Source organism: Chinchilla lanigera, unplaced genomic scaffold (assembly GCF_000276665.1).
Source record: "Chinchilla lanigera isolate Chin_1 unplaced genomic scaffold, ChiLan1.0 scaffold00015, whole genome shotgun sequence".
In the NCBI taxonomy this organism is placed as follows: Eukaryota; Metazoa; Chordata; class Mammalia; order Rodentia; family Chinchillidae; genus Chinchilla; species Chinchilla lanigera.
The window spans coordinates 19,140,711-19,162,874 of record NW_004955416.1 but is presented as its reverse complement, the minus strand read 5'-3'; the positions used below and the strand labels follow the sequence as shown (position 1 = coordinate 19,162,874).

The window sequence follows — 22,164 nt, the reverse complement described above, 5'->3', positions numbered from 1 at the left end:
AGAGTGGGGGGAAATATGAAATTGAGGTTTGAAATTTGAGGGTATCCACTGGACACCTTGGTGAAGACATTCATAAAGTAGTTGTAAGTGTGAGGTAAACTCAAACATTGAGGCCAGAAAGAGATTTGGGAGGTGAGCTGGGATTGTGGGAAAGGATGCACAAAAGAAGAGGACTGAGTTAAGAGAGCTTTTTTTTTTTGTTTGTTTTGTTTTTCTACTGGCACCCGGAATCAAACTCATGACCTTGTGCTTGCCAGGCAGGCACTGTGCCACTGAGCTAAATCCCAGCCCCAAGAGAGCTTATTTATGTTTACATCTGACATATGAAAAGAAAAGGCAGGGACAGCAGTGGGGGAATAGCATATTTTTGTGGATGTCAGGTGTCAAAAGAAAGGTCAGATCAACACTTTCACATTCTATAAAATTTAAGGACACAAGCATGGCCACTGAGTTTTGGGATTTGTCACTGGAGAACTGTGGCAAAGAAGTTTCAGTAGCCTTGGGTAGGAGTCAAGTTGGCAGAGCCTGCGAGTGTTCAGAGGTAGGAGGTGGTAAGTGAACATTTGCCTGCTTTGATGGGAAGAGAACAAGACAGTGGCTCCGTGGATTAGGGTAGTGTCCCTCAGCCCGAGCACCACTGACAGTTTGTGCCTAATAATTATTTTTTAAAATTTTTTTTGTTTTTTTTTTTCTGGTACCGGGAATTGAACTCATGACCTTGCGCTTGCCAGGCAGGCGCTGTGCCACTGAGCTAAATCCCCAGCCCTGTGCCTAATAATTCTTTATTGTAGGAAGATCCCCTTCCTCCCCAAGCTATAACAATCAAAGATGTCCTTAGACATTGTTCAGTGTCCCTCGGGGACCAATCCTCAGGTGAGCGCTACTGGTCTACAGGGTTCATAGGATTGCTGCTGCGTCTATCCTCTGTAGTGATTCCCTTTACTGTCAGTGATGCTTGGTCCATTGCTGATGTTGGGGAAGGAGCAAGTTCAGACACAGTGAAAATTAGAGACAGCTAGATGACACTGATGCAGGGTCCTAGGGAGGGTGGGAGGAAACAAAGCAAAACCACTCTCTAGAAAATGCGTTTTGAGAGGATAGAGATCCTCCCACCCACCCCTCTTTCTTTGGAGTGATAAAGATTACTGTAGCTCATGGTAGATGGCTTTGAACTTCCTAATAAAGACAGGAAAAAAGGGTCATCTGAGAATAAGTAGACAAGGCCAGTGTTTGGCAATTGTGGGAGTCCCATATCTGTGTGGATTCATACACAGCAAAAGCATTACAGAGCTGCAGTTAGGCCTGGCTGAAGAGGAACTTCAGAAACTTCATGAAGATATTAATGTCTTAATGAAAATTACTAAAAATACTAAGTTTGGGGTAGAAGAAGGCCTGTAACCTAATCATTCTGACTCTTTATTTGTGCATTTTACTGTTTAGATTTGATCTATGTTTTTATTTTGCTTATTCACAGAACATTGTAGATTTCAGTGTTACTGAACTGTCATTTCAGTTAATTTTTATAGCTACATAATAGTGTATGGATTTGTTTTAAATTACCAAGGCTGTTTCCAGTTTAAGTTGCAGTTAACCTTTTTATGCATAGAGCTTTGACAAATTTTATTAGCAGATGCAGTAAAGGTTTTTATATTTTTAACGCAGAGTAGAAAATATATTTGCTTCAGTGTTATCCAGTACATTGAAAATCGCAACTTTCATCTCTGCTTAATTTTTCTTCACAACACTTGCTGTCTTTTGTATATATTTTACTTACTTACCTTGCTTTTTCTCCCTTGCTGAGTATATAAGCTACCAACAAAAATGAGTCTTGAGTCAGCACCTTGACTAGTGCCTGGCAAATATTTGATGGATGCATGAATGGTAGAATTTACCCAGACCTGTAGGCAAGATGGGTATGGCAGCGTAACAGTGGCAGTAGGTATTCGCGGAAGCCTGTGGGAAAATAATTGCAATGACAGGTCTTTCAAGGAAGTAGAAAGCCACAAAAGTACATAGAGGCAGTGAGTTGGGAGATTGAATAGTTAGCACCTAGAGCAATGTGACAACAAAAACATACTCCTCTTGAGGGAGAACATGGGAGAAGTAGAATGTAAATAGGTTGTGGTTAGTGAAATGAATTTCTGAAGATTTAGATAATAAAAATGAAACAGTTCGAGAGTTAATAGTGGAAAGGTTGATGGAATGTTCTCTTTTGCTGAGAATAAGCTGTATCATTTTTTAATTGACCCTTACTTGGCAAAGAGTCCATTGTAAACTTGCTATATTTGGTTCACATTGAGTAGTGGTAGATGAATCAGGTTTTGTTTTTGAAAGTTTTTATTGGAATATGGCTGTACAGTATATGATAATCTGAGCAAGCAGATATACCAGTATTGTCTGTCATACAGTTAATTAAGTGCAGTCAGAGACAAGATCAACCCCAGCTTGAAAGCTAAATTTCCAGTTGTCTCCCCTTCATTTGGTATAGTGGATTGACTTCCTGAGTCATTCCATTGTCCTTTGAAGTGACTGCCCTACAGGTGCTTTTCTGTTTGAGATCATTTTACTCAGAGTAGAACACTTTGGCAAATACACAAAACACTCAGCATATAACATGCTAATCTTACTTTAAGCAACTATTAGGCAACCACTATCAAATATGGAAATTACAATAGCATTCTTTTGGAGCACACTTGTTACTTTGAGCCAATGCATGATTTTCCATTATCTTACAGATTTTCTACTATACTATTCCATAACTTTAAAATTCCCATTTTTTTCTCAAGTGAATTACTAAATACAGAGAAGTATGATTTAGTAGGAAAAACTTTGTAGAGGCAGTTGAAGTACTCTTTTATATTTTTTAACAGACAGCATGTCTGTTTCTAAATTCATTAGTTTTTTGCATGTTAAAATAGGACAGTGATCTCAGATCTAACCTTTCTCCTTCCTCCTAGAATCTCTAGGATACTTTATCATTGTACTATTTGCTTATACTTATGTGAGATGTAATACATATAATATGGGAATCCCAAGATGTTAATGTCGTAAGAAAGAGAAAATAAAGAACATTCCACAAACTGAGGAAAAAGTTGATGGAAAGCATAATCTGCTAAAAGATTATTTTGCCTAATCTTTTAGCTATGAGGCATCTAGTCAGAATAGAGGATTATTTTCGGTGTGTTTAAAGGTTTCAGAGGAATAGGGTTTTTCTTTTCTTTTCTTTTGGTTTTTCGTTTTTCTTCTGGTACCACGACCTTGTACTTGCCAGGCAGGCGCTTTGCCGCTGAGCTAAATCCCCAGCCCCGGGTTTTTCTGGTAAATGCAGGAAACAAGAAAGGAGGAAGGGTTACTAGGAATTACTTTTACATGAATGCAAGCAAGAAGAAGTTAACAGGGAATATCATTATGGGACTTCTCTATGCCAAATACTGTAAGCACTTCATGTTCATTTTCTCCAGTCCTCAGACTAGTGCTTGAATTGTAACATCCCTGTGTGTACATTATAGAATTAAGTCCCAGAGAAGTTAAAAAACTTGTAAAGCATCAGATAGCTAGGAAATAGAAGGAACTGGATTTGCATCCAGCAGTCTCCCAACTCTGCCTTATACCTGATCAAACTATCAAGAGCAGACAGTGACACCAAGGATTAATGCACCAGAGATTTATATTTCTGTTGAATGCAGAAGGAACTGGTTAACATTTGAAACATTTGCCAGAGTATAATTAGGGAGAATATAAGATTGTAGAATAAGAGAATAAGAATGATACACTCTTATATCAGAATATAAGAATATTTCATTGTATACTTCATCTTTCGGGAATTTCCCGAAATTCCTTTATCTGCTGTGAAAAACACAACATAGAGTGGCTAGGTATTGCAAGCAGACATTATGGGCATGGATTTATCTTCCAGAAGTAATACGTAAATTTGAGGTGCTGTGGTCTTTATAGAAGAACTCTACTTTCTTTGATCACAGAATTGGCTTACAGTATTGGAAAGGTCATTAGAACCACATTCAAGAGATTTTCTGTGTTCATATGTGATGTGTGTTTTGTTTGTTTGGTACTGAGTATTGAGCCCAGGAGTGTACTACCACTGAGTTACACCCCCACCTTTTTTATTTTTTGAGACAAGGTTTCACGACATTCCTCAAGCAGACCTCATATGTGGAATCCTTCTGCCTCAGTCTCCTGAGTAGTAGGGGTTCATGTGTGTACCACAATGCCTAGTGAGTTTTCTTGTTTGAGACCTGTACCACAAATGGTTGGTTATACGCTTGAACTCTTGTCAGCTTTGTAGGTATATACGTCTATGATGATATAAATTGAGTGAAATTTAATTTTTTTAATTAAAAAAATTGAAGTTCTACCAAGAGCTTCATTTAAAATAGGATTTTTAAATTTTGTTGACAAAGACAGTACAATATGACATTGTAGTTTTTTGTGTGTTTTTGTTTTTTTGTTTCTGTGTAGTTCAGGAAATTTTAAGCATTTCCAGTATTGTTTATAAAGTCAGAATGTGCTTACATGGGTTGGAGTGATGGGTTCTTGCCTTTCCAATATAGTCAACCATAATTAGCACATGCAGTAACCTATTTAAAAGCAATTCTTAATAAGTCTTCTGTGGAAAACCAGGCTTACACTTCTTCATTATTTGGTTATTAGCATAATATTAACTACTTTAAAATTTGACCTTTTTAAAAATGTTGATCCAAAGAACACACTTAGGGAGGAATCCTATACTTTTAAATTGAATCTTTTTGTGACCTCTTAGGAAAACAGCGGGCTTTGTTACATGCTGAATCATGGAAGAGTTATATAAGGAAAATTTTTACATAGAACAATCAGGTTAGAAATGACATTACACTTAAAGGGCCTTACACCAGTGCCTTGCACATAGAATTCATATGGTAACCAGTAATTGCTTGCTTACAGGGAGAATGCTGGGGAACCAGATTCCTGGAGCAGTTTATCCTATGAAATCCCTTATGGAGACTGTTCTGTGAGGCATCATCGGGAGCTGGACATCTATACTTTGACCTCTGCATCAGACTCCAACTGTGAAGCCCCATATCCTGGAGACAGTTGCTCTGAACATATTTTAAAACTTATGAACATCCAGCAGCAACTAATGGTAAGGAAGATGGTTTTCTTTTTCAGGTGTGTGTGTATATATCCATCTTGCCCAGTGAACCTTGCTATACTCAGAACATAAAAATGCTTCTACCAAAGATTGTGAAACCTGTAAAGCAATATTAGTAGTATTAAATATCAGCACTTAAGTTTTAAACTAGCATTAGGGTTGTAGCATAGCAGTAGACAGCTGAGATTTTAAAATTGATTTTTGCCATGTTTCTGAAGTAATGAAAAATATACATACCTGTTGGAAACATAGAAATATACAACAACTAGAACTAAATTCCTGCACATGAAATATGCCCGTGTTTGGTTTAACTTTATAGAACTAAATGAAGAAAACCAGTTTATGAGATTGTTGCTAAAGAACAAGAACCAAATTTACTCATCAATAAAGCCTTTCACAGCTATTTTAGTGAGTGATGAAAACATTACTATATTTAAATTGATAGTTAAATGGTTTAAAAGATCACCAAAAATAAAGGTTTTATAATCCACACAAGTCTGCAAGATAAAGATGTTTTTAAAAATAAAAGCATTGCAGACTCCTTGGAAGCATTAATTATGGATAATGTGGATATCACGTGTGTATCTCTCTTAGTCATAACATCTGAAGGACTAAGTTGAGATAATTTTTCCACTCAGTTTATTTCAGGACTGATTGGATTTGGAAGCCGCTTAATAATGATTTCATTTAAGGTTACTTAGAGTCAGCTCAATGCCAGCATTTTCTTTGGGAGCAAGCATTGTTTCTGAGGCCAGCAGGCCAAGAAACTCCATAGTAGGGTTGTCAATGTGCCTGCCCTTTTTTTTGTTTTATTTTTATTTTTTTGTTTTTTTTCCAGTACCGGGAATCGAACTCATGATCTTGTGCTTGCCAGGCAGGTGCTGTGCTGCTGAGCTAAATCCCCAGCCCTAATGTTCCTGCCTTTGCCTTTCAAAATCATGTTTGTTCTAAAGCAGTAATTTTATTTTCCTTTGAGTGGACTGCTCAGGAAATCAGATTTTTCTCTTAGAACTCTTTTTACTAAGTGAATGATAATCCACTTGAAAACATCAGTTTGCAAATCTGAAAGCTCTTTACAAGGTATGACTGATTGATAAAAAAACATGAGAAATTTAACTTATGGAAGGATGCATGTGCTAGGAGCTTCTCAAATTCTTCAGGTTTGTTTCGCCAGATCTCTTTTCCTGTGATGTCCACCTTTCATTAAATCTGAAGGACTGATGGCCTGCTTGCTTGCTTGTTTGCTTTCTCCCTCGTCCCGCTCCTCCCCCTCCTTCCTTCTCTGTCTCTCTTTCTCTCTCTCTTTCTCTCTCTCTTTCTCTCTTTCTCTCTCTCTTTCTCTCTCTCTCTCTCTTTCTTTCTTTCTTTCTTTCTTTCTTTTCTTTTCTTTTCTTTTCTTTTCTTTCTTTTCTTTCTTTTCTTTCTTTTCTTTCTTTCTGTACTAGAGATTGAACTGAGAGTCTTCCTACTGAGCCCTCTCCTCTCCCTCACCTTTTTTGAGACAGGGTCTTGCTCAGTTCCCCAGACTGGGCTCAGACTTGTGATCCTTCTACCAGAGTGCTAAGATAACAGACATGTGACACTATTCCTGGCATACTTTCATAATTTTTAAGAGGCTATCATATTTTTGGCAGGAATGAAAACAAGTTAATGTTGAATAATTTAAGGAAGGTAGCACATGAGACATGAGCCTTTAGTGAAACTCCACTTTTCTTGTACTCTTTAATAGGACTTTAGTAACTATCACACATTATATTGTTTTATGTGTAAACATCTACAATAAATTCAAAAAGTAGATAGGAATAGTCTAATATATTTACTGAGTAAATAAGCAGACAGATGACAGTAGTACAAACGGTTACAGTACATCAAACAATGAGTAGAGAGCCAACCAGGTGTTTTAAAGTAACTTTTATGTATTAACCAAATAGTATTAGAATAATTGCTGAAATTTTGATATAAAGGTAAACTGATGAATGATCTATCCGTATTTTTTTCCATTTTTCCTAAGCCATATCTGCACATACAGGGAACTTGTGCATAATGCGTTGTATTTATTTTTTCAATATTGTATTTTTTTCTGCTTGTGCTGTTGTCTTCATACTTACTATTTATATAGCAGCATAGAATTCCTTCCATTGAGTCAGTGGTCTATGATTATCTTAACCATTCCCTTGTTGGTCGTATTTATCAGGAAAAATACTTCAAAGTTGCAGAAAATATTTTTGAGATGATTTATAATATCCTTAAGCCATAGTACCCTCTGTCAGTGAGTGAGTTAGGTAAGATTAACAGTGTTTGCTCTCGTTTATTGAATATTCAGTATTTGAGAACACAGGAACTGCTAATTTTACCAAAAACAGTTACATCTACCATGCCACTGTTCTTGAAATTATGAACCCAAAACTGAAATATTTAAATAAACTAGACTGGGGCTGGGGATTTAGCTCAGCGGCAAAGCGCCTGCCTGGCAAGCGCAAGGTCGTGAGTTTGGTTCCCGGTACCAGAGAAAAACCCCCCCCAAAAAAATAAATAAATAAACTAGACTGAGGTGATCATATTTTGGGGATTAAAGAACAGTGTGTAACTTCTCAGTAAGTACGGTGGTACCTCAGTTCAAGAACTTAATTTGTTCTGATTCTGTGAAAGATGGTCATCATGTTCGTGTTCATCACCTGATGCAGAGTTTGCCAATGGAAGCAAAATTTTGCCAAACACTTCTGTTTGGGAACTGAAATGTTTGTGAACTAAGATACTACCAATATTTAAGTATAGGAGCACTCACCTGGGTTTTGTAGTTGAAGGGTTTATGAAACCAGTTACAATTTGTTTTTACTTGAGGTGGAATGGAAGTCAGCTCTTTCCTTTTAAAGACTGATTAAAAAATATTTTCACTTTGCTCATTTGAAGATGTTTAGAATGCCTCTTTTAAATTAAGGTTTTTGAGATTGTTTTAATCCTTTGTATAATAGTTCAAAATGTAACAAATAGTTACTAAGTATATTCTTTTTGGTTTTTTGAGGCAGGGTTTCACTGTGTAGTTTAGGCTGGCCTTGAACTCAGTATGCCTCACAGGGGACATCCTGCCTCAGTCCCCATCCCCCACCCCCATCTCTACCCCAGGTGCTGGGATTACAGCATGCACTGCCACACCTGGAAGCTATGCATATTCTAAGCCATTTTTAACATCCTAGTGGCTGTGTAGATACAAGAGAGAAAAGTGCTATCAGGAATGAGAAAAAATTAATTTGTATTTGCTTAGATCAGGTTATCTTGCGACCCTAGAAGGACTAGAATGAGGAATTTTTGTCCAACAGAATTTTGCTTATAGGTGTCGGTGACATCTTCTCTTACCGGCAGTTTTTTATGTGTATCTTGATTTTCTCCTAGAAAACAACCCTCCCACAGACGGACAGTCTTTTGCCTGCCATGGTGACAGCACAGGACCCTTCCAGCCTACCCAGTGCCCTGGAGATTAATGGCCAGACTCTTCCTTGTGCACCAGAGTCCTCAGACAACCAGCAGCTTTCTTCTCCTGAAGAGACTGAGAGCTTCCACAAGAGTCCTGTTAGGCAGATTGAAAGTTCCTGTGATTCATCACATGTGACTGAGGAAGAGAATACAAACTGTTCTTATAGGAAGAAAAGTAAAGGCATGCAGAGAAAAGGGGAAGAGGTGGAGCCAGTGCCTATTGTGGACTCAAAAACTGTGTGTGATCGAGACAGCTGCCTTCAGAGCATGCCTGACTCTGGAGTAAAAGGTCCAGAATGCCCTTTATCCTCTGGAAACAGAAATGAAGAAACTGGAACAAAGTTTTCTGTAATGACCACAGACCAGGAGGCTCTGTGTAACAAAGAGAGTTTGCTGCAGGAAGGCATGATCACAGAGCTGGGCAGGGCCCAGGATTCCTCTGGAGGTAAACTGGCAAGTGGTTCAACAGATGTCAGCACCCCAGAGAGAGCAGTGAAAATGAAACATAGCCTCATGAACTCAGGTGTCGCCATCCAGAACAGTATGTGTGAAGCAGGGGCAAGTATAAAGGAAAGATTTGAGAACTCTAATATCAGCACAGCTGAAGCCACCAACATACAGGTCATCAGTGAGCCTGTAGATAAAGCCAGTATTCCAAGCTGTCCCTCTGCCACCAGCATCCTGGGTGGCAACAAAACTGATGATCCTTCTCTTACACTTAGTCTTGGAGAAATCCCTGGTGAAAAAACAGCAGAAACTGAAACTTTGAGAAGTTGTGAGCCATGTGCTGATGATCTCGGAGATCAGGACTCTCTGGTAATTACAGCTGCTGCAAAAGACAGGAGCTCAGATGGATTAGAACTGGACGTTCCTGTAGCAGCCATTTGTGAGGCACTGCCATCCTCAGAGTTAACGTTTTCTGGGCTAGAAAGAGATGTGCTGCCAAACCAGAAATCAGAAATGAATTTACCTCATGTTAAAAGTGAAAACAGCAAATTACTAGTTTGTTCTACAACTGGAGATGATAAGCTTGGCGCTGATTCTGCATCTCAACAGAACACAGTGACTTCTAGCGGTGAGATGGTTGCAGAACATTGCAGTGACATAGTTGACCCGCCTGGAATCACCACAGCAGGGCAGCCCGACACACAAGACCCACCCACTGCTGTCTGCCAGGAAGACCCACAAGCAACTACAGTCCCTTCTGACCCTTTAAGAGATATCCAAGAATGCATGGATTTTTGTTCCCTCGAAGCTTTGGATAAAACAGGCCAAGGAAAAGATCTGAAAGTAGATACACCTTTAATAACTGTGCTTGAGGCAGCTTCACATCTGCATCCATTGGACCCTAAAACTGAGAAAGAACTGGGGCCAGACCAGGCAGTGCCATCAGGCAGCACTTTCCCTCTGGCAAGCAGTCCAGGCAGTGAATCAGTAACCAAAGATGACGCACTTTCTCTTGTCCCCTCCCAGAAAGAAAAGGGAACAGCAACCCCGGAACTACATAGGCCTACAGTGTATAGAGGCAGCCCAGCCGGAGGAGATTCAGATTGTCCTGATAAACAGCTGCTAGAAGACAGCACTGCAGACCTGTCCACGTCCTCTGCTGCTGTAGATCTTCAGCCCAGCATGGGGAATATCAATCCTGGAGGACTTGCTGGGGAGCATGAGAGCCCTGGCCCCTCAGCACCCCCTAAAGTTCTGACTGACTCTTCGCTGCTAAGCATGGATAAGGCCACTTTGGCCTCTAGCTCAATTTTGACTGAAGAAGGAAAAAATGTGGCAATTCCCCAAAACTCTGAAACTCTGGGACAAGATGACAAAGATAAAGCAATGACTTGCTCCTCCATGAAGAAAGACATGCTTTCTTCAGGAATGTTGCCGGAAGTGCAGAGAATGCCACCTCCTGGACAGGAGACACCAGGATCCTGTGAAGAGCCTATCTCAGCTGTCTGTACAGAAGACAAAGCACTTCAGCCCAATAATTCACTGGTCACACCCTGTGTCTGTCTGAAGGGAGAAACTGAAAATAACAAGGAAGTGGGCCCACAGGTCTCCCTGCTGGCTGAAGGTGGGGCCACACAGAGTCTGGTGATACCAGGAACAAGTCTGGCAGCAGACTCGAGGCAGGAAGCCTTGGGTACAGAGCAGAACAGCTCACTTCTCTTGCCACATTTGTTTCCAGATGTGTCTGAGGAGCTTAATGGCAGTCAACCTTTTGCTCTGAATGTTGAAGTGAAGGATACTGAATCCCAGGGGAAAACCAGAACCTGTGAAGTGAGTGCAAATGTGACAGTGGATGTTCCCGGGGCTAATACCCTGCCAGGTCCTGATGCGCCCAGAAGAAAGGATATACCACATAACACCCAAGACATCCCAATTTCAGAAGTTTTGGTGACCCAGGAGAAGAGTATGGCCCTAAGTTTGCCAGGAGTTTTACCAGACAAAGGTATGACCAGCCCACAGGAAGCTACAACCCCAGCTGTGTTACCTCTTGCTTGGAAGAAAGAGAAGCTGGAGGAAGCAGACCTTGGCAGTACGACAGGTGACTCCAAGGAGGTACAAATGGATGATGAAACACTGGAGCCTGCTGTGGAGCTTCCCACAGAGATAGGACTCTCCACTTTTGATGACAAGACCCCAGATGTCAGGAGGGGAGTCACACAGGTCTCAGCCTCAGACAAGCAAGCTGCATATGTGCCTGAGGAAATGGACTTAGAGGACGCTGCCAGCCGTATAGTGGAAGCTGTCATTGAACAAATCAAGGCCTCAGGAGCACTGATTACTGACAGAGAAATCTGTCACATGTCACTGTCCAGTCCTGAGTCAGGCCCTATGACTGAAATACCAGAGGAGGTTTCTACAGAGAAAGTACAGACCCTGCAGATGGATGGTACTTGTGAAGAAGCCACAAGGAACCTCACAGGAATCTTCCTTGGAAGGGAGGAGCCAGAGAACATCGCTCTGCCTGTTCAGAGGCAGGAGCCAGCAACAGGTAAGCAAAGCAAAATACAAAATGAACAGTTTCAGAGGCGAGTTCCTCTCAGAGTCTCTAGGGTGTGCTAGTAAAAATATAGGCATCTTTGTTATTTTATTTTAAGGTCTTGCTTGCTCACTGAGTAGGTTGCCAAGTTAATAGTCACCACCATCAGGGGATGCACGTCATCTTAGGGTTGGAAAGATTTTGCTTCCTGTACTGTAGATTCATAGCTTCATTATTTAACTTATGAATGCTCTGTCACACAGTAGCTATTGCAACTTTCCAAACCTAGAAGACAATGCCTAGATCGCAGATGCCTTAAAAAGATGAAGGAATTTAGCAAATGTTTTTATTCACATAGCCTAGTCCTTTTCTTTAGAACCATGAAAAACACATCCTGCAGAGGATGTGTTTTATTTACAAGCTTGAAACTCCCTTCCTCCCTGTCATCCTTTCTGAATTCTAGGCAAATTCAGAGTCAGAGTGATTTCATGCACAGCTGTAATTACCATTTTAAGCTGATGGCCCAGCATCCAAAATGATGGCATTAAGTCATTGGTTTGCTTGAGGGTAGCTCCCCCTTTTCCTGTCCAAGTAGCAACCTCCAGTTCTATTGCCTGTTCCATTGGGGCAGAGTCTGGGAATTCAGGACCCTGCACAGTGCACGGATAGGATGCAGGATTTCCGTCCAAGCCCAGCCTGCTGAGCTGCTGTCACTGGGCAGACCTTGTGTCTGCTTATCTTGGTGAAGCAGCTGCACTGAGCAGATTGCTCACAGCAGCCTGTTCCATCTATGGGTAACCATGTCTAGAGACAGCAAAGAGAAACCACTCTTGCTCAGGGGAAATAAACTGTCTGAATTAAAACTTTGTATTGCGGGTTGAGACTAAAGCTGAAACTGGAGTCGGTCTCTGTCTTAACTTCTGAAGTCTTTAAAGGTCAGTTGGATGCATACTTTTATGCCACTACCTGCTACCAGCTGTAGAAACAGGACTTGTCTGTATGCCTATTCCTATGCGTTTGTAGGTAAGAGTTAGCCTGTTTGTCTTTATTGTTTAATTAGTTTTGCTGTTCTTTTTAATTTACGATAATACTTTTAAGTGTGTACATGTTAAGAGTGGAGGTGGGGTATAGAGAGAACAGACAAGAAAAAAAGTGGCTTAGGGAGAACAGTTGAAACACAGTTTATTTTTCTCCTTTAAGGACTTTTACCAGTTTTTATCTCCTCTCCCGTGAGGGATTTAAGGAACCTGGATAGAATTTTTGGTGATTTCAGGTTTTTTCATTTGTTGCTTTAGATTACTAGCAATAGAAATGTGTTGGGTGCTATGTCAGAATTTAAATGAGAAGTTCTCTAATTTTTAAAATGAGACACAACAACAAGTCTATTTTGGGGACCATTGGCAGGTTGGCATTTCAGAAGAATGGGAGTGGCTGTAAGTTGATGCCTGGCTATGTTCTTTTCATTTGGGTTGTCTGTCCTTGCCTCATGGGCCAGAGTTACTTCTCCTTTTGGCTGTGGTCAGAATTTAAACCAAGGTACTGTAAACTGTGAAATTCTCTGTGAGAAAATGTAAATACAGAGAAAATTTCAGACTTAGGTTTTTAATAGCATATAACAGTAAAGATACTAAGAAATAAATTTTAGGGTTTTAAAGTTTTAAGAAGGAAGAAATATACCAAATTTCAACAGTGAATTTGGGGTCAGTATATTTTGTGTAGGTGAATTACTTTCCCTGCTACTAGAGGGAGTCATAATAGTCTCCATGTTCATGGTCTCAAACTATGGAGAAAAGTAACCAGTGGTGAAGAAATCTGTACTTTCTTCAGAAAATAGTCAGGATTGGGAAAGTCCGTGGTCACATTGCCCTAGAGAAAAACCACCCAAATGTGATATCAGAGCCAAAGGGTATTTTCTATGAAGTTTACATTCTATTCATGGATTTAATGATGTTGTTTTATGAGCTTGGAACATGATTTGCAAGGGGCCAGATAGAAGAGGATGATGTGGGTCTTTCACCCATTAGAAGCGTTGATCACAGTGCTTAGGTTGCTGGTGGTGCATACAGAGCCATGCCAGAGTTTCAGCACCTCTCAAGTCTTAGTAGTCACTGTTTACCATTGTGACTGGTTGCTGTTGCCAAGATACATATTTTCTGTTGATAGGTATAGGAAAGTAAAGTGGTGCCAAGAATCACATCCCCAAATGAATAAAATAAAAACATCTCCCCCATTATTCTAAGAAGTGTTTTGATCAAGGTATACTTCTAAAGAGATTGCTTAGTCAAAAAACTTTTTTAAAAACTGTAGTTACATTTTATGACATTTAACAGAATTTTACTCTCTTGACAAAAAAAATTTGTCTACCCATTTTTAAAATTGCTGTTAAGAATGTATAATTGTAAGGGCAAAGAAAGGAGATTTATAAATACTCATTTTTTAAAAAAAATTATTATTTTTTTTGTTTTTTTTTTGTTTGTTTGTTTTTTTCCTGGTACCAGGAATCGAACTAACGACCTTGCGTTTGCCAGGCAGGTGCTGTGCCGCTGAGCTAAATCCCCAGCCTCCTATAAATACTCATTTATGGCATTGTAACTTTCCCAAATTGAAGGAGCCCTTTTGAACATGTGGTATTAGAGTAAAATCTTAAAGTAATTTAAGAAACCTCTCTGCTTTTTGGTGTAGGGAACATTTTTATTTGTCAGAGTAGTGGCATCACTGGATTAGTAACCACAGATGGAAATTTTCCATGAGGAAATGACATGACAGTTTAATTTTTCTTTGAATAGTGTGATGAATTTTGACTGTTCAGTTGTCTGTCCCCTTTTTAAAAAAGTATCAGAAGCCTAAATTTTTCTTGAAAAAAATTTACCATCTCCTTCTTATATTTTAACCATATGGTGGCCAGGTAACAAAGACTACTACTGTTTGGTCTGTATAGCCCAGCCAGCAAGAGGACAACGGTGATTCTAGAGAAAAGATGTATAAAGACTTTTCTGAAGAAAAGGAATTGTTGGTTTTTCATTGTTTTGGTTTTGGAAGAAATAAAAGTTGTAGTAAGTTCAAGGATACTTACTTTTTGCAGCAGTGGATAGATGAGGCTGTGTGGTATTCAGATGTGTCCCAGAGGCTTTGTCTTATTCCAAGCAGCTTTCTCCTCTTGTACAAATCTGTCTGGCCATATCGATAATGGCTAAGAGGGAGTACCTAGTTTCAGGTGTTAATCTCTCCCCTACAGTTTAGGAATTTGTTTTTCTACATGTAGGTCAGCCCTGTACTCATAAATTTTCATCAAGTCAGTGAAAGTGGACATTAATAGATGTTGAATTGGATCTTCTCAAAGCTCCAAACTCATGCAAAGGCTGGGGAAAACCGCAAAACTGTGTGATAGAGGAGAAGCTCCATATGGAGCAGAAGTTACACCAGCACCCAATAGCAGAATGCTTTCCATTTAAGGCAAAAAATAAACACATGAAACCTGGAACTTGTGTAAATAGTCACAAGAATCAACTTTTTCAAATGCCTCACTCTGTGACACCCCCCCCTCCGCATTCTCTTCAGAAATGCCAGACACAAAAACTGAAGATGAAGTGGATTTTCTGAATAAGACCAGATCAAGTTCAGATTTTGACCCGGTGGCTGTAGGGAATGGAGCTCCTCCTGCCCCTAAGATGAAACAAGGCCCAAAGACCCATGTGGTAAGTGACGTCAAGAACACTATATGGACGTAGAATGTGTTTATTAGCTCTCTGCTGTGTCTGATTTATGGCCTAGATTTTTGTTGTACAGGGACACAAGAGTATTTTACCTTCTCTCTTGTTCTATTCTAGAACTGTGGATGTGTGATAAGCTTTCATAACTAAATGATGTATACCACACCGCAAAGGTTTGAAGTAGGCTCTCCTACATGAATCTCTTGGAGATCATGATGAAATATATGTTCCCTATGAACATAAGACACTGAAATTTGTCATCTCCACACTTGAAGTGTGCTACAGTGAGAATCATCACAAAAAGGGATCTATTAACTCTTCTTAAACTTTTCTTTATATAGAAACAGATAGCAAAAATGAGGTTTTACTTTATATCTCTGTAGTAACCATCTAAAATACAAAGTACTGTATGTCATTTTTAGTGAAGAAAAAAATAGTTTTAATCCTAACACCTTTATTGGGATGTGACTTATTATAAAATTCAAATGAAGTACACCCATTCAAATAAAGTGCACCCTTCAGTGGTTTTTAATCTCTTTGAAGCTTGTGCAACTGCCATCACTATTCTTCTAATATGACATATCATCGCCTTAAAAAGAAACCCTGTGCCCACTAGCTGTCCACCTCTCCCCAGTCTCCTTCTCCCAGCTTTTAGCAGTCACTAATAGACCTTCTGTGTCTATAGATTTGCCCGTTCTGGAACTTCATGTAAATGGAATTACACAATATGTGGTCTTTCATGACTCATTTCATTCACTTAATGTCGTATTATCAAGGTTCGTCTGTGTTGCGGAATTGGTCATTATGTCATTTCTTTTAATTGCTGATTAGTCCATTGTATGGATATATTACATTTTGTTACATATTTGGATTGTTTTCATTTTTTGAGAAATGCAATACTAGTATGAACATTTGTGTGCAAGTTTACTTGGACATGTTTTTTACATATGTGCCAGTGGAATTGCTAATTGGGTTATATGTAGTAATTCTGTACTTAATATTCAACAGGCTTTTAAAAATTTATTTCTCCTGGTTTGAAACCATTAATTTTTAAAACAAGGGAACTTAAACATGTTGCTCTACTTAGGGCTTTAGATTTTACCTGGTCAAAGAAAAAACTGAAAATCAAGTTAGTGGACTAACTTGGACTGCCTGTTGAAAATACACTCTTTCCTAGCTAAACTTGACAGTTGTACCATTTTTGCTTTTTACAGGGCTACGTGGTATTTTTTTGGTATTTTTTTCTTCAAATTATCCCAGTAGGTATAAAGAGCATTATTGTCCCTAGCATTTAAGTGTGTGAAGTGATAAACAGGCCTCATTTTATTGGAGTACAGTGGTATGAAGGTTCTGACTGTTCTGACCCACCCCTCGTGACAGATAATACTCATGACTCATGCCTGGGTGGCTACTTGTATGGCAGGCATTTTTCAGATGAATGTTGCTTTTGCCCATAAAGGAAGAAAAGAGAGCACACCCCATATGGGTGCATGTGTCTTTGTTTCTAAAGCCCCTCAGAAAGGAAGGAACAGACCCACATCCTTGAATTGGAATTGTTCTTACTTAGGTCTCCCATCTTTTTTTAAAAAATTAATTTTATTTGTACATTTTAGACATACAAAATAATACCATTCATCATAGGAAATTTGTACCTGTATGTGATACAGCTTTGTTCTTCTCTTTTTCCCTTTCCCTCCCTTCCCTTCAACCCCACCTCCCCTCATTTATGAAAGGTTTGTTTCCATTTTTTCCTTCTATTCTTCTTTCCTTTTTCCTTCCTTTCTTTCCCCCTCCCCCCTTCCTAGTTCTCATTCCCATTTGAACATTTTCTTCTTATTTAACAGTATCTGTTACACATTTTGGTCCTCATTCACACTTTCAGTTTCTCACACCAGAGAAACCATGTGATACTTGAACATGTGTGTCCACTTTATGTCGCTTCAGAGTACACTGTCAAGGTTCATCCATTTACATCATTTCTCCACCAGCAGTGGAGAAGGGTTCCTTTTTGCCCACAGCCCCACCAGCATTTGTTATTGGTTGATGTCTTAATAATAGCCATTTTTTCTAGAGTGAGATGGAATCTCAACATTGTTTTAATTTGCATCTCTCAAATGACCAGTGATGTTGAACATTTTTTCATGTATTTATTTGCTGTTTTTACTTCTTCATTTTGGAAGTGTCTATTTCAGAAGCCCATTTTTGGATTGGGTCTTTAAATTTGGGGGTCTGATTATCTTGAGTTCTTTATATATTCTAGATATTATTCCTTTATCTGAGAAATAGCTGGCAAAAAGTTTTTCCCACTGTGTGGGTTGTTTCTTCACTCTGTTGGTGATTTCTTTTATAGTACAAAAGCTTTTTTAATAAGATGCAATCCCAGTTGTTGATTCTTTGGGATAGTTTCTGTGCGATTGGAGTTTTGTCCCTAAAGTCTTTGTCTACACCTGTGTCTTCAAGAGTTCTCCCCATTCTATCTTCCAGCAGCTTTAGTGTTTCTGTTTTAATATCTCCATCTTGATTTCGTAGTGATTAGTGTCCCTGAATCCCATCTTGTGCTTATTTCTAAACCCATTACTTTCTGATTAGGGATATTTCTATTCCAGTTTTGTCTATTATAAAGAAAAAAAACCTTTCTGTTAAAGTTTGTTCACTCCCAGTCCCTTTCTTTTCCCATTTTTCCTCTAGCTTGAGGAGTTGAGATAGATAATTTTCCTCTGATTGCTCAGTATGCCTCATTTCCAGATAAAAGAATAGACCCTGGAGAGTCTTATGAGTAGCTCAAGATCAGACCCAGCTGGAAAAAGAGTTTGGGGTTTGACTTAGAACCTAAAACTTACATTAATGGCTTATTGCTCCCTGACTACCTTGGACTCTGTGATTGGTGAAGGCATTTTAAGGAGCATTGAAACCCTGCAATTTGTTTTTTGGTGGGGGAATCTCTATGCCTTATGCTTTGTGTCTGCATCCCCCTGATATAGTTGGAGAAAGTATGGCAATAGGAGTATCAGGGAGGGGTGTCTTTGGTTAGTTGTTAGCTTTTGGGGGGCCATTACTGGGAATTGAACCATTGCCTTTGCACTTAGCCACAATTTTAGCTTTATTTTTATTTTATTTTATTTTATTTTAATTTTGAGACAGGGTCTAGGGGTTTTGGGAAGTTAGCCAGTCAGGCTTATACTTACACTTTACTGCTTCATCTTCCCAGACTGCTGGTTATAGATATGCAGCAGCATGCCCAGTAGATTTTTAGTTCTCGAAGGCTTTCAGGTTTGAGCAGTGGAGATTTTTGCTATCACAATGTGAAATCTGACCTCTCTTCCCTTTTGCTGTGCCTGACTCTCCCTGTTTGGTTCAAAGATAAGATGTGACATACACTTTAATTTTTCCTTTGTCTTATGTTCTCTCTTTTCTGATATTTCTTCATATATTAATATGTTCAATTAGTCAAAAGAGAGTAGTTGGTAGGCAGTTCTTTTTTGTAAAGGACAGGGCAAATAAACATTTTAGACTTTGTGGGACATACAGACTATAAGAGCTGATCAACCAATATGGTGAACGTGTAAAATTTAAGAAAAAACTATAACAGTTAAAGACACAGTGGCATCAGTCTCCCTCAAAATACTCCCCCTTGCTTGAACACACCTATCATTTTTGCCATTTTCTGAAGCAGTTGTCGAAGTCTTTTGTATCATTGCAAGATGTGATCAGACACATAGTGAATGATGCTAACAAGTTCCGTCCAACAGAGAGGCAGGCTCGTAAAAGCATTGCAGGGTGTTCTCATCTACTTTATTCACCAGATCTGGCACTGTGTGGCATCTGGCTCTTCCCCAAAGTCAAAGTGACTGTGAAAAGTAAACATTGAATCCATTCAGGACATCAGGACAGCCACATAGTGCAACTAAAGACATTCATTAAAGACAATGGGATAGGTATGTTTGAAGCAAGGAGGAGTTTTTTGAGGGGATTAATGATAGTGTATCTCTTCCTGTAGTACAGTGGTTCCTTGGGTCATAAATGTAAATTATTTTCATAATTCTGATTGCAAAATGAATTGGACAAGAACTAAGTCAAATTTTCCCATAAGATCAACATTGAACCTAGCTATTGAATTTAATTCATTTCTCACCCAATTTGCTTTGTGGCCAGAATTGTGGAAAGAATTACATTCATGAACCAAGATATTGCTATAACTTAAAAATTTAAACATTCATCATATTTTTCAATCATGCCATTCTTGGAAACTTTCAGGTTTGAATAGTTAACTTTGCTTATATAATGTGAAAGTAGCCACAGACAGTATAAAAACAAACAGGTGTGACTGTTTCAATAAAATCATATACATGGATACTGACATTTAAATCTTGTAAAAATTTTATGTGTCATACAATACTCAGTGTTTGTATTTTCCTTCCAATCAATTATAAAAGTAAAACTAAGATTTTTCAGTGGCTATACAAAAATAGGCAATGAGCTGCTGGTACATTTCTTCTTGCATTCCCCTCCCCTCTTCCCCTCTCACTTCTCCTTTCCTCTCCTACCCTTCTCTTCTCCTCCTCTCCCCTTCTGAACTGCATGGGGAGCAAGGAGTTCCACTTCTGTCTCTCCTGGGCTAGCTTCTTGACTTAGTATCTATAGAGCTGAATTTCCTTATCTCTGTTCATCTTCTCAGCCTTAACCTTCTGAAATCTGTGTTTGCTTTTAGAAATGAGTTAGTTGAACTTGCAGCTGTACTTTTGGATGGAGTGGCATTTATTTAAAATTATTATTCTGATCTTTCTGACACATACCCATTCTATGTGTTGGCTACAGAATAGGCCAGTCATTGCTTCGTTGTCTCATTTTTGCAAATATAAAAGAGAACATGTGTGATAAATCTTCAGGAATAGCATGCACATATCTTATACTTTGCTACCAGGTTGACAAACTAGAATGACACTGAATTTGTGGCAATTTTCTGGTAAATGTGAAGAATTCCTATGAAATTTTATGAGCACGTTCTGTAACATTGTCTAAACGTAATTAGCAGAGCATAGGGATCTCTGTGAAGTAATGCTCTATCAAGGATTTAAAGACTAACAATTAGGTTGCTGTTTTGTTTAGTCCAGTGACCTAATGCCTGTCATACAAATTGAGTAATTTTTCATTTCTTAAGCAACTTTACATGTGCTAGGCCTTTACTTTAGAGGATAAATGATTTAAAAATCTATTCATAATTAAAGTAGACAGTATCAAGGTTAATGTTTGCTTATATTCTTAGACAGGGTGCGCATGTATTAAATGTTTGAGACTTCTTCATAGTCTTAACTGATATTTCACTGAGTTGAAGATTATTCACAAACTAGGAGGCAGAGTCATTGATTTACACACAATTCTGTCATCTATGCATCATTATCCCTTGGTCTGTCTCTCCCCACTCTCTGGGGATTAAACCACTGTCCTTTACACTGAGCTACATCCCTAGCCCTCCAGCCCTTTTTCTTTTGAAACAGAGTCTTGCTAAATTATGCAGGCTGGTCTTGAACCTGTGGTCATCCTGCCTCAGCCTCCTAAGTAGCTGGAATCGCAGATGTGCACCACTGTCCTTGGCTAGTAGTTACAATGTAATATTCAACATTATCCTTCTTACATATTTTTACTGGTTTCAGCGTTCTTGGATTGCTTTTTTACTTTTTGCAAGGACAGCATCTCAGTAGCCTAGGCTGACCTCAAACTCATGATCCTCCCTCACAGCCTCCTCCCCAGTTCTGGGATTATAGGCAAGCTCCACCATATCTGGCTCATATTCTTTTGTTCTCTTTTTGTACTCAGTGAATTAATGTATATCAAGTGCTTAGAACAGAATCTGAGTACAGTTAGCATTATCATTTGCATTTAGTTGTGTAAGTTTGATTCTGATATCCTGTTCATTTAAGTAACCAATAGAGTATGCTGGTTCAGACTCAGTTACTGCTTTTTGAGCATATATTATAAAAACTTCAGGAACAGCATTATTCAATAATTTGAGGGGATGAACCTTGTTTTTATTTCTGAAACCTTTAAACATTGAAGAAGCCTTGAAGATCATCTGGATCCAATGCTTTTGCTTCATAAGAAGAAATGGATTCAGAATGTTGAATGCCTTGCCTTGTTTCATGGCTAGTTAACTGTCAACTGAACTAGAACCCAGTACTGTACTGGTAGTAATACTGCATTTATGTTGTTTCCTGTGGAGTCATTTTGGTGGTAGATTTGGAAAATCTAATTCACTTGGTTTAGGATGTATCCTTACTTTTTAGACAAGTATCTTTGAATAATGTAATGTGTACTAAAAATCCCACCTCCGCTTTTTCTGTCTTCTGTAGTACTAGGGTTTGTACCAAGGACTTTTGCACTAAGCTATATCCCCATCTTTTTTAAAATTTTAAACTGTATTTAGAGACAAGGTCTCATGTTGCTAAATTGTCCAGATGGACTTGAATTTGTGATCCTCTTGCCTCAGCTTCCCAGAGTGCTGAGGTTTATAGGAAGCATACTAGAATTGTAAACCCATTGTATTGTATTCCCATGCGTTTAGTAGCAGTTGGAGATATTTCTTGGCCCTTTTAGGATTGAAGTTCATTCGTTTTAAAATAAATCTCATGTTCTAGTTGTTTATTTAGCTGTGGCAAAATACTAGTAATATATTTAAGAGGTTGTTTTTGGTACGCAAATAACAAGATTTTTCTCGACCTGTTAAGAGTTCCTAAAGAATGATATGAAAAAGTATAGGGCCTGCCTGTCACTGAAAAAAGTAGCAAAAGATGACATAGAATTGTAAGTCTATAAAAAAAGCTTCTAGGGCCATTCATCTTGAGAGTATGTTCTGTTGT

At 38.8% G+C, this 22,164-nt stretch overlaps 1 protein-coding gene across 5 annotated transcripts in view; it reads left to right on the top strand.

Annotated features, from left to right (window-relative positions):
- Akap13 (A kinase (PRKA) anchor protein 13) overlaps nucleotides 1–22,164 on the top strand; it is a 321,318-nt gene that overhangs the window by 164,649 nt on the left and 134,505 nt on the right. For all 5 annotated transcript variants that reach the window (XM_013512533.1, XM_005381591.1, XM_013512532.1 and 2 more), the window contains exons 6-8: nucleotides 4,939–5,137; nucleotides 8,537–11,612; nucleotides 15,159–15,295. In XM_013512533.1, coding sequence (XP_013367987.1) covers nucleotides 4,939–5,137; nucleotides 8,537–11,612; nucleotides 15,159–15,295 — 3,412 coding nt within the window. The remainder of the gene's footprint in view (nucleotides 1–4,938; nucleotides 5,138–8,536; nucleotides 11,613–15,158; nucleotides 15,296–22,164) is intronic.